General features: G+C 38.5%; 1 protein-coding gene across 5 annotated transcripts in view; it reads right to left on the minus strand.

Moving 5' to 3' along the window:
• Nucleotides 1-12754, minus strand: part of usp43b (ubiquitin specific peptidase 43b) — a 78031-nt gene extending 65277 nt beyond the window's left edge. For 2 of the 5 annotated variants that reach the window (XM_010874505.5, XM_020051008.3), the window contains exons 1-2: nt 11872-12754; nt 4055-4204 (exon numbers count right to left, since the gene is read on the minus strand). In XM_010874505.5, coding sequence (XP_010872807.4) covers nt 4055-4204; nt 11872-12480 — 759 coding nt within the window. In that variant the 5' untranslated portion in view covers nt 12481-12754. The remainder of the gene's footprint in view (nt 1-4054; nt 4205-11871) is intronic. The other 3 variants (XM_013135833.4, XM_020051010.3, XM_034295265.1) reach the window with 3 other exon arrangements.
• Between the last annotated feature and the right edge of the window lie 1083 nt (nt 12755-13837).

The raw sequence follows: 13837 nt of genomic DNA on the forward strand, positions 1-13837 counted from the left end.
TTAAATAGCATAGATATAAACTTTGCTGGCTACAAACTTTAGTATCTCTGTTATAGTAAGCCTAAAATAAAACTGTTCGCATTTATATTGTGACTATTTCTGGTGGATTTTCAAAGTACGCATCCGTGCATGATTTTTGGGTTAATATAGGCTAGATAAAAACCCATTGGGCAGTAAAAGAGAAAGGGTTTCCACAATTCTCTCGTCTTTTCACTTGATGAAAAAGTCAGTTATCGTGACCTATATTGATAGTGTATCAATGTAATTCACAAATGAAAGAAAAATGAACACCTTTGTGCCATGAAATAGCTTTGACTGTGTTAAGTTCAAGTAGTAAGTTAGATACTAGCAAGCCTATTACTGGCTAATAAGCTGTTAAAACGGCCTGTGGCAAAAGTCATACATTTCATAGATATTATTTGTGGTGGAGGTAAACTTAATAAGAAACAAAATATTCAATCTTGGTGTGATGTTAACGTGTGAAAAAATTATCTAATGTCGAGATGCTATACCAACACACCGGTACACATATAACCATTTCTCCAAGGGTATGCAAACTTTTGAGCACAACTGTATCTGCCGGACGGGCTGCTGCCCAATTTAACACCTACTGAAGACCAACACAACATCCACTGTCTTCTAACCAGTGTCATGCTCCAACCCCTCAAACCCTGCCCAAAAAAGCACTAGGTGAGAGCTGGTCCACATCTTCATGAGAAAGCAGGGAAGAGAAGAACGGATTCTGACTTTGGTAACCTGGATAGCTGCAACAGCCATCAGTGCTTTATCTTTTTCTGACATTGCAAGTACAATTGAGCATTCTCTTCCATGTCCCATTCACACCCCTCCCATCTGCTTCTCTTACACAAATACAGCACAAATACAGTAAATTCCATCTAGAGAATATCCCACCGCTTGTGCTTTTGTGGTGAAAGCACAGACTGCCTTACACCCATAGCCCTCCTTTCATATCCCAACTCTGTGGGAGGGCTGAGTGATCCCTGGGAGCCACAGCCTTTATTATTGCCACACGGCTCCTACTTTGTAAATAAGACAACAATAACTGACATACCAAACATGACAACAATTCCTGGACTGTACTAACTGACACTGCTATCCATGGATGGAGGTTTGCCTATCTGTTAGTCTGTCACTAACTGTTAAGGCTTCCCCACACAGCCACAATGTTTCACCTCCCTCTCCACTTGCAGCTCTCAACAAGCGTCTCTTTCTTCTTACAGCTTACAAAAGGGAGCATTCATGAACGAGAAAGAGAGCTTCACACCAGCATTGTTTCCTGAGTGATAAATGGTCAATAAACAAAGGTATTGCAGGAACTGGGAGGGCTAAGTGTCCATGAGATTATAGTATATTTTGTGTGATTTTATATATATATAGAAATATCAGTAATTCATTTTACTGAGTTAGGCAATATTCTTTTGAACTAAAGAGTAAAACCTTTTTTTTTTTACACCGTTAGCTAGAACAATGCCTAATTCATAGTCATGACAATTCCAAAACAAAGCCAACTGAAGGAAACTCTGACAGGAAGAGGTCTGGCAGACCCAAAGCCACAACAGAATCAGAAAACAAGCTCCTGAGAGTAAACAGCTTTCCTGATAGGCAGCTCTCAGGACAACAGCTTCAAGCACAGCTTAGCACAGATTGAAGTAAGCAAGCCTCAGTTTCAACTGTGAAGAGTAGACTTTGAGCTGCCCGTTTGACAGGTCGAGTGGCAATAAGAAAGCAATTGCTAAGATGGCAAAATAAGAAAGAGGCTTGTCTGGCCAATGAAACACCGTCAGTGGACTAAAGAAGACTGGAAGAAGATCTTATAGACCACTGAATCAAAATGAAATCTTCGGCATACAAAAACCCTATGTGATGAACCGTCGAGTAGGCAAAAACATGGTTCCTCAAACGCGGAGGAGGAAGTGTAAAGCTCTGGGGCTCGTATGCTTGAGCCATGCTTGAGTAAGCGACTTGCACAAGTGAGTGGCACCCTGAACCAAAACAGCTGCCACAGCATACCTCCAGACTATGTCAGAACTACCTAAGAAGAAAAGAACATACTCAATGGGAGGATGATATCACAGTCTCAGGTGGGAGGATGACATCATAGTCTCAGGTGGGAGGATGACATCACAGCGATCACCAACAAGGCATAACTGTAGAAAACCACCATCTCCCAGGCATTTCTGATTTGGGTCTTTGTATGAGTCCATCCTCCTCCATCACCATCCAACAACTGACCATTTTATTACAATATATTCTTAATGTTTTGAGTTCAAATTACCATTTTTAAAAACACTGCAAAATGTATTGCATAATTATTAAAAATATATATTTAAAAATTTCACATTTGTGTCTGCAGAAATCACAAAAAACAAGAAGGACTGATGACCAAGCCTATGTTCTCACTCTGGCCAACTTCATAATAGTTTTGTTAAGTAAGCTGTGCTGGTCCAGAACATAGATAGCAAACTTTTGCACAGTTAGGCTCAACTTTAATGGTTCTGTGTCTTCACATACCAATTTGGTGAAGAAATGTTGACTCCAAAATACAGGGATATATATTTTTGGGGAGTCTACGACTGAAAATTCCCTTCATCAGAATAGCAATAAAAGCAGAACAAATCATTTAGGTAATGTGGGAGCAAGGACAGTGGTATCGTTTAGATTTATTTGCGATGACTCACCAACAGCAAATGTGATTCATTCCATTGGTTATCACCCTAATCACACTGCAAAATAGATTTCAAAAGCAGAAATGTGTTTTTAATAATACATTAAACTCCCTGCTAATGGGCACAGTAGAACAGATCAAAGGCCTATCCAGGGGGGTACAGGCACCGCTGGGCCCACGGGCCTACCTTCAGGAGGAGACTTGCAGAGAGAAAGCAACAAACAGCAACTTACCCAGAATTTAATCCACATATTTATGGAGAACATTTTCATGCCTGCTTTGACAGCACCAGTTTCACAAGAGGCATAAGCTAGACTGCTACAGCACAGGGTATATTCACTAACAGACAGACCAACTACAATGGCTCATAACAGCACAATGCAGTTTCCTTCCTCAAACACAGGAAATGCAATTTGCGGGATGCAATTGTTTTCCAAACTGGTAAATAAACCTTTTCAGCAAATCAGGTAAGTTACAGACGAGATGAAAGGAAAATACAGTGGCTGTCAAGTTATTCATCCTTTTTCCATATTTTATTGTTCCAAAGTGATTTAATCAGTAGTTTTTGCCACTGATCAACACAAAATAATCTATAAGGTCAAACTGAAAATCTAAATCTGCAAACTGTCCTAAATTAATTTCAAATATAATACAGAAAATCACTGATAGCATAAGTATTCACCCCTTTTGCATTAACACATCTGAATGAGCAATGGTGCATCCAATTGTCTTTAGAAATCACGTAATGTTGAATGAAGTCCTGTGCACAATTAAGGTGTTTGAAATAATTTCAGGTTAAATTCAAGTGTGTCTGTGAGGTCCCACAATGGGTTTCAGAATAAGGTTCTTCAAAAGCACTTTAATATCAGTAATCTGAAAACTGTGAAACTGTCTAGAACAAAACTCCCTCCAAAATGTATCTGGGCGAGAAGGGCACTCGTCAGGGAGGCCATCTGACTCAAAAATCATTTATATTTCAGGTGGAAAAGCGGGGGTGAATGCATCCGTTCAGAATTGACATGGATCAATGCTGTATTTCCAGATGATAGCATATGAACTAATAATACAAGGCATTTGGGAGCAGTGCTTCAAAGTCTATGACCAGAAAGTGAATTGAAAAGACTAAATTGTATTTCAGAGCTGAAAAGCAATTAAAGATCAAAGTAAAAAACAACAACAGCCAGTTCTAAAATCAAGGTTTTGCTGAAGGTATATGAAAATATACAAGTATACGAAAGTGAGTATTCATTTACTGCACAGTAATAAATATTGTATTTATTCTTCTAGTGAGCGGATTGTGAATTGCACTGTAGTGACATGCCTATTTCAATGTAACTGCATCACACTGGAAAGAAAATGGAAACATACTCTTACTTTTTCAGGAGCTTTGGTCTTGTTGTTTCTGCAGGACGTCAAGTTGACATCCTCATGAACTCGATCCAGAAGCCACAGTAAGAACTCAAGGGCATCATGTTGGGAGTTTCCTCTGAATTGGGATCCATACCTGGATACAATAGTCTAGAGGGAAAAGGGCGCCGGGTTAGTGAAGGAGTAAATCTTGTGCATCTTCAATGGACAGGTCATTTTATTTTACTGACTGTTGTAATGAAATTATTAAATCTGGAAAAAATTAAGAGACCACTGCACCTTATTCTTTCCTTCCCAAAAAGGTTGAAAAGGAAGGTTTTGAGTGAGGAACAGAAGGGTTAAAATTAAGAGAGCTGTACATGCCTAAATGCCAGAATGACCTTCTGTTAGTTGTAGAAGAATGAAAAACAAAAACCCCACTAGGATTATTGAGTTTCAAATTGAACAGCTTGTTAGGATTTGAGATGCATGGGGAGCAGGTGGAAAAACTTTAAGCCATGTCTGTTCACAGCCATTCTGGCTTAGATAAAAACAGACCTCACAGTGTGATACTGACTGGCTCACAGAGGTGTCCATTGCTCCACCTGTGGGTACACAAACGATCCCATCCTCAGGAACCTCAGCTGTAGGAATACTTCCTGTAGAGCAATGCACCTACAGTGTTTCAACCAATCCCTCCAGCCCTCTATAGGCCTCTTCAGTACATCGTACAGAATGATTCTTGAATTGTTATTATGTGCCGTAGATGATGAGATCCCCAGATTCTTTGCAATTTTACGTTGAGAAACGTTATTCATAAATTATTGCACTATTTGCCTGAGCAGTGTTTCACAGAGTGGTGAAACCCCCCCGATCCTCAATTCTGACAGACCCATCCTCTCTGGAATGATCTTTTAATACCCAATAATGTAACTGACTTTGTGTGATATTCCATCAGGTTCAGTTTCTTAGCATTACACAACTTTTCCAGTCTTATGTCGCTTCTGTCACAACCTCTCTGAAATGTGTTGCTGGCATCAAATTCAAAGTGGGCATATATCTTTAAAAAAAACAATAAAATGTCTCAGTTTCAACATTTTATATCTTGTACTTTTTTATACTGAATATAGGGGGTAAATGATTTGCACATCATTGCATTCTGTTTTTATTTACATTTTACACAGAGGGACAACTTTTTTTAGAAACAGGGTTGTAGAATGCTTGGTGCTGGGTCTAAGGAGAACAAAGGAAGAAGCAGCAACAGCAATAGCTAACTACATAAGATGTGCACATGCACAGTATCTTTAGCGACAGAGATCGTTTTTCCTCAAAAGGTCAGAGAAAATATGGATCTGTCCATTCAATAACACATTATTGTTTTCAAATTGCCAATTTCTACTTTCAATTTCAAAAGGATCTCACTTAATGGAACTTCCCATAAACTGTTCAATCACTCATCAGCTCATTAGCATCTGCTAAATTACGAAAATGTTAATGTAAAAATGTACAGAACAAGCGTCTCCATGGGAATTCACTGAGTCATTTAATTTAAAGTCAGGAATCAATAGGTGTGTGACATCGGTTAATAATTAAAGAGACAGCTTGGATATCCCAAATATTGACAAACACTAAGAAGCCTGAGTCTTTTCCACAGTGATTAGTCATCACACAAACATGTCACTACATTACTAATCAGAGTTGGTCGAAAATAATGACCAAATAGCCCATCTGATCAGTAGAGATGAAGAACAAATGTCTTGTTCAAGAGGCCTTTCATTCCATCTCTCCCCACCTTCCCTGACTCATGTCCTAAACCTCTCCCATGTAATCAAAACCAACACACTTGATGTTGATTAGATGTTTAAGTTTCCGTTTCTTTCCATCAACCCTTCTTTGGCCCCTCTATTTAAAATGTGTAATCCACCAGGAGGCTTTCATAAAATACCCCAGGCCAGATCAGATAGCCTTTAAAACAGCCTTCTCATACCAGAGAAACTAGAATGAAGTCCTCTTATCAAAGGACTATAACAGTTAAGGTATGACAGGGCAGAATATTCCTAAAACCTCAATACAATATTTACATTTATGCCTTTTTCCTAGTTAATTTCTATAATGTGCTTCTGTTCGTGTACTTTTACCAACTTCTTGTTTACCCTTGGGATTTGTCTATTTATGTAATAATGGGGGGGGGGGGGTGTACCCAGTCTAAAGGTGGAAACCTTTCTCATTTAGTGTGGGATCAACTACAACCCTGTTTCCAAAAATGTTGTCACTTTCAAAAAAAATACATCACAATGCTGTGATTTGCAAATTATTTAAACCCTATATTCAGTGGGAAATAGCACAAAGACAACATGTTAAATGTTGAAACTGAGACATTTTATTGTTTCTTGAAAAATATATGCCCACTTTGAATTTGATGCCAGCAACATGTTTCAGAAAAGTTGTGACAGAGGCAACAAAAGACTGGAAAGGTTGTGTAATGCTAAGAAACTGAACCTGATGGAATATCACACAATTAATAAAGTCAATTGGCAAAAGGTCAGTAACATGATTGGATATTAAAAGATAATTCCATAGAGGATGGGTCTGTCAGAATCTGAGATGACAATATATCCCTATACACTTCGGTTGCTTCTGTCTTCTGTCACATCATCAATAAACACTAGACACCCAGTGCCATTGGAAGCCATGCATGGCCATGCCATCACACTGCCTCCACCGTGTTTTACAGATGTCGTATGCTTTGGATCATGAGCCGTTCCAAGCCTTCTCCATACTATTTTCTTCCCATCATTAAAGTACAGGTTGATCTTAGTTTCATCTGTCCAAAGAATGCTGTTCCAGAACTGGGCTGGCTTTTTTAGATGTTTTTTGGCAAAGTCTAATCTGGCCTTTCTATTCTTGAGGCTTATGAATGGTATGCACCTTGTAATGAACCCTCTGTATTTGCTCTCATAAAGTCTTCCCATTATGGTACACTTGGATAATTGGAGTTCCTCCAATTTGAATGTGAATACCCTCAAATAAATTAAAGCTAAGAGCCTGCACTTTAAGTCCATATTTATTATTTAACTGTAACTTGAATATATTTTGGTGAACAGACAAAATAACAAAACTTGTGTCAGTATACAATTATTTCTGGACCTAACTGTATATTATATAATATCAAAAATTATATTTATTGTTATTTTAACATTTTGTTTGTTAAATGCTTTCATGGGATGAGATTAAAACCCTTATCAACCTTTTTGGCTAATGCTTGTTCATGTTTCCTACCGTATAAATCCTTTTAGTCAGCACAGGCATGTGTGGTATGACCAATAGGAACGTTTGCGACAGATAAGAATGGTACTCTGAGATAACTATGAAGTGGGACATAGCTGCTTGGAGACACCTTTAGACAGTTGTTAGTCCTCTGTTTGAGCCCTTAGGACACGCAGCAATGGTAATTCACAGGCCTTTTTAAGACTTACGACACATTTCAGGACACAATTTCAGTGTACATTTGTTGATACACTTCAATTCATTCTACAACAAGAATTGTCAAATTTGCTAGTAATAGGTAGTTATGAAAATGTCCATGAAAGCTTCATGCATGTTTCAACCTGTCCTCAAATTAATATACTTATATACTTGTTAGCGCATGACCAGTTTGGGCAAGGTAAAAGCATAATATCGCAAATTATTAAATTATTAATCCAATGTAAGTGACTTCTCATTTTAACCATATTGCACATTTGAATTAAGAAACCAAACTACATCAGCCTTTTAAATAATGCAACAATCACAAGCTGGACAAGAACTTTTTGTTTTTTTTCTCATCTGTAAGCTAGACTCATTGTCTTTGAGCTTTGAGACAAAAGCACTTGAAGTAACTTTAGACTATCAAAAAGAAACAATTAGCTTACCCTGACCATACAATAGACTAGATTTTTTATAATGCAAACAGGTACAAATCTAAATGAACAGCAATCACATTCCAGGGTAAAAGTGGACTGACCCATATACCGGGTAGATACCAGCCGCCCACAGATCACTGCAGCGTGAATACATTTATTGTTGCCATGTATACAGTGATGATCAAAGAATGCTTCCTGTTTAATGCTGTTACAGACATAAGTACGGACATAGTAAATATACATAAATATACATTATTTATCATTATTTTGTAAGGTTTTTATTTTTCATTTTTTCCACCCGAACATTTCAGTTTGTTTTTCAATTGGATTGTTCACATTATAGGTCACATTAAAAGTGGAAAAGTTTCTGACATGATTTATCTTTGTCTCATTGTTTTACATCACAAAAACCTGGCATTTTAACAGGGGTGTGTAGACTTTTACTATCCGCTGTAGATCAGTTGTCAATTGAAATAAGGTAAATAAGGTGTTAGAGCCTCAAAAAAAATCAGTGCATTTTGCAATCCTGTGTGAGCCCCTTGCTTTTGTGCACTTCCAGGAACGACTTCTCTAACAGATATGTCAACATGCATTGTAATATCTAAGGACATATACAGTGGGGAGAACAAGTATTTGATACACTGCAGATTTTGCAGGTTTTCCTACTTACAAAGCATGTAGAAGTCTGTAATTTTTTATCATAGGTACTCTTCAACTGTGAGTGAAGGAATAAAATAAATCCAGAAAAAAACTCATCCTTCTTCTTCCTCCTAACAAGGCGAGTGGAGTTTAGACCAAAAATATCTATTTTTGTCTCATCAGACCACATGACCTTCTCCCATTCCTTCTCTGGATCATCCAGATGGTCATTGGCAAACATCAGACGGGCCTGGACATGCGCTGGCTTGAGCAGGGGGACCTTGTGTGTGCTGCAGGATTTTAATCCATGATGGCGTAGTGTGTTACTAATGGTTTTCTTTGAGACTGTGGTCCCAGCTCTCTTTAAGTCATTGACCAGGTCCTGCCGTGTAGTTCTGGGCTGAACCCTCACCTTCCTCATGATCATTGATGCCCCACGAGATGAGATCTTGCCAATTGTCCTATAGCCCATCCCAGCCTTGTGCAAGTCTACAATTTTATCCCTGATGTCCTTACACAGCTCTCTGGTCTTGGCCATTGTGGAGAGGTTGGAGTCTGTTTGATTGTGTGGACAGGTGTATTTTATACAGGTAACGTGTTCAAACAGGTGCAGTTAATATAGGTAATGAGTGGAGGACAGGAGGGCTTCTTAAAGAAAAACTAACAGGTCTGTGAGAGACGGAATTCTTACTGGTTGGTAGGTGATCAAATACTTATGTAATGCAACAAAATGCAAATGTATTATTTAAAAATCATACAATGTGATTTTCAGGATTTTTGTTTTAGATTCCGTCTCTCACAGTTGAAGTGTACCTATGATACAAATTACAGACCTCTAAATGCTTTGAAAGTATGAAAACCTGCAAAATCGGCAGTGTATGAAATACTTCTTCTCCCCACTGTATATATAAAAATGGCCAATTCTTGTGTATTTTGACAAATATGTACATATATTTATGTGTGTTGATCAAACCAAATAGGTTTACAACATATATGCTCATATAAGACATATAAGTTACATAATTATATTGCCATATTACTTTTCTGTGTGGGAATCAACAAGCTTAGCATATTTTGGATATGTCACTAAGGGATATTGTGTGTAGACTGTTGAGGAATAAATAAATAAAATCAGTTCAATCCATTTTAGATTATGGTTTTAATGTCACAGAAAGTGGAAAAAGTTAAGTGAATGCACTGTTCATATTTAAAACATCATTGCTTTCCTACTGTTCATCCAATTGCTATGTATGGTAACCTATTTTGAAGCCGTGAGTTTGTACTTCCATGTAATGCCAAAATCAAGCTGTTGAGTCATATATATTCAGATAGGGATGTTTTGGACAGTAGTCCCTTTCTACTAGCAAATGCCCAGGAGAAGCAGTTCTGCATGTATCTCTGAGTCAGCAGTAAAATCTTCCAGGAAGTAACAAAGAAGCTAAGAACAACATTCACAAATCTCCATGCCTTTCTCTTAACAGGGGCCTGCAGAATTTGATTAATGGCAGACTTAGCCAGGTGGAAAACATTGCTCACTAAAACTAGCTTGAATGCTTATCTCAAGCAGATGGGTGATCTTAAGAGTTCTGAAACTACATTTAATGGTCATATGAATCAAAAGTGAAACTTTTTGTTAGACATGGGCACAAAGAAAAAGTTGTGACTATCAAGTTCAAATATTGAGCTGTCAGTTAGGGGACATGAAACCCCCCCCCCCCCCGTCTCAGTTCCAAGGTGTTACGCTGCTATATTATTGTGCTGGGGGATATGAGGGATGTACTACTAACTTTTCTCAGTTTCCTCCAGTTTTAAATTTTAGAAGGAGATGAGGTCCTGGTCCACACCTGCAGATTACCTGGTTTGGGGGGCCCGTTGCTGTCCCTGTCCTTGTCCCACCTGGTCATACTTCTGACCTGGTCTAAAATCAAATAAACTCTGGATTTAGCCCAGAGAAATGTATTTATTATTCCAATTGGACTCTTAATATCTCACCCGGCACAGCCAGAAGAGGAGTGGTCACCCCTCTGAGCCTGGGTCCTCTCTAGGTTTCTTCCAAAAATTCGACCTTAGGGAGTTTTTCCTAGCCACTGAAATTCATCACTACTGTTGTTTGCTCCTTGGGGTTTAAGGCCGGGTGTCTCTGTAAAGCACTTTGTGACAACTGCTGTGGTAAAAAGGGCTTTATAAATAAATTTGATTGATGAAACCAAAGGGGCCCAGGGTACTTGACAGATCGCAATGTGGACATTAGCAAAGTCAATCAAAAATAACGAGCTATGCTAACCTTAATTAAAACCCAGCAAAGTCAATCAAAAATAACGAGCTATGCTAACCTTAATTAAAACCCAGCAAAGTCAATCAAAAATAGCGAGTTATGCTCACGTTAATTAACTAAACAAACCAGCTCGCCCATGTTTATAGCGTCAGCCGTTAACTTCCAATAATATTATACAAAATTCTACAGTAACGTAGCACTTTGTTGTCATATTGTTCTAGCTATCAATTTAGTTATATTTTCCAACAAACTGCAAATTCGTTGTTTTAATCTGTAGGTTACACCACAGTACAGTGCAATACAGTTTAGGTACTATTGTAGCTTTACGATCGATATTTTATTGTTAATGCTTGCTGTCATGCTGTGAGCTAAACAGATTCTTGCCACTTGCCAGAATTTGTATTTTTGTCCTGCATCGTAGCCACGCAAAATATGTGTTTTGAGCAATAATTATTCGATTGCTTGAAAGAACCCCAGTGTCTGTTGATATAAAAATTCTGCCAACTTTTGCTACTGCACATACTATGCAGCCCATCAGGATCTGCCACTGTAAAATAGTCCCACGAGATGAGAAGAGATGAGAAGCGCATTTAAATGGGATGAAGCTGGACGTCCAGATAGTTTGAGATGTTTTTTTTTGTTGAGGAGAGCATAATAAAGTGCAGTGAACAAATGCGCACAACCTGCTCACCAACAAACACACACGTCATTAAATGGTGCCGTGCGTCACACATCAGTTTTTTGATTACTTCAAGGTTGTTCAAAAAGTAGGCCCACATTTGGTCCATTGTTTATGTTCAAGGTTCAGCTGTACTTTGTTGAGTCTCTGATGGTACAAAGCGCTGTCTCAGCACTGAAGACAGACACCTGGTATCTACATAGATTTAGAGGACCAATTAGGGTTTCGTATAATTTGCATGAACCTTGTCCTTAAAGTGTGAGTGGGCTACACAAGCATAACAGTAACACAATAAAATATGTTACCTTCTTTCATTAAGGTTAATATAGCATACTAAGCCTACCTTAAATTCCACTGAGTGTTGCGGGGTGTATTCCAGTGTCCACAGTGCCCTAACAAGTGATGCCAACTGCTCAGTGACTTCACCTCTGGCATGCAGGATGGCGTCACTTTGAAGGATCCCATAATTTCTCCTTTGATTTAAATCAAATTTGTACCTTCCCAACCCCAGATACTCTGCGAGAAGGTCAGTATTGTTTAAACACTGGACCACGGCGTTCATGAAACAGGTGTTTCCATGATTTTTCAATCCTAGAACACCTGGAATTTTGTCACCGTAGTACCATACAATACTTTCTTTCACCGAGCAACGGGGTTGTGCTATTGATTTATTAGTAACGGAATGATTCCCAGCGACCTGGTTATTTCCTGAGTTAGCACTGAATGTGCAAGGTGTCCCATCCCGAAAACCTCCATCGTCGTCCTCTACAGCATGTCGTTCAGCGTCTTCAAAGTTGGTAAAAGTGCCCAAAGTTTTGATAATTTTATTAACAAAACTTCCCACCGACTTAAATGATTTCTTTTGAAAAATTCGTCCAGGTTTCTTTTTATTTTCTTTGCGTTTTGCAGCCTTTGACGTGGCTTCTTTCTTCACTCTGCTGTGTTTGTCCATCGCTATCTTTATAACACTTGGTTGATGTTTGAGAATTCTGAAATTAAATTCCAGGCCAGAGTGCCACTTTTCTCCAGAGATGTCTTATCCGAATACCGGGAAAAAAACAAAACACAAGCGCACAGAGGTGACAACATCGCGAAGCCAAGGCACAAAATCGAGCAGGAAAACGTTTCTCTTACATATTCCACTTACTGAAAGGCCATGTTCAACATCACTCGCGCCTTCACTTCCCTTCTAAATGCAGCGGTTGCGTACTGCTTTCCCATCTGTTCGAACTTCGATCCGTGTATTCTGCAAGCAGCTCAAACGATGACTTCACAGTTGGATGGTAATGAGAAAACCTTCAGAATAAAAGCCCGATTTCAAAACATTGCTCATGTAAAAATACTGTACAGGACATTAAATATATAAAATATTGTTTAAAGACTAAACTCATTTTAGGATCAACTGGTATGTGGTATGCTGGTACTGGTATGTTCACACCATTGAAAGGTAGGGAAAAATATTCCAAGTTCCAAGGTAATATTGAGTCTAGGAATACTTTGTACATCCTATATAATGATGGTGTTATTTCTTGCAGGACTGAGGAGAACATTTTCAGCTGCACTTAACCAACTCCATTCCAGCTTCAAATACACACTGTAAACAATAATATACTGGCACGTCTGTAAACGACCTAGATTAATGGGTGCCAAATGGGCTCTGTTACATATCCCAAAGCAAGCGATGGCATGTGCCAAAAAAATAAACTGCTTTGCCAGATAAATAAAATATTTTGAAGTCCATGTCCTTTTTAAATTATGTTTCTTCACTACTGGTCAAAAGTTTTAGAACACCTCAACTTTTTCAGTTTTTATTGAAATTCACACAGTTTAATGTGTAAATGTACTCTAAAATGAAAGCATAGAACAAATTAATTGGAAACAAAAAGGCAAATTCAACATTTTTGACTCATCAGTTATAACAGCCAAACACAGTTGTGGCATTCTTTTTACAATTGAAGACAACTACTGTTCGGAAAGTTATTCCCAACACTGTTGCAGAAATGCCCACAAATATTTTGCAGCAGTAGGTTGCTTGCATTCACCCTTCGGGCCTGTTCATCCCAAACCCGCTCAATGGGGTTTAAGTCTGGAGACTGTGCTGGCCATTCCATGATTTGATGACTACCATCTAATTTTTTTCTTCTAAGGTAGTTCTGACATAGCCTGGAGGTATGGTTTGGATCATTATGTTGCTGTAGTATGAACCCCTCACCAAAAGAGGGTTTCACCAGAGATTATTGATTGGAATTGCAAAATGCTGTGGTAGCCATTTTGGTTCACTGTGCAAGTTGCCAACTCTGTATCCAGCA

The sequence above is a fragment of the Esox lucius genome, chromosome 11 (genome assembly GCF_011004845.1).
Source record: "Esox lucius isolate fEsoLuc1 chromosome 11, fEsoLuc1.pri, whole genome shotgun sequence".
Classification (NCBI taxonomy): Eukaryota; Metazoa; Chordata; class Actinopteri; order Esociformes; family Esocidae; genus Esox; species Esox lucius.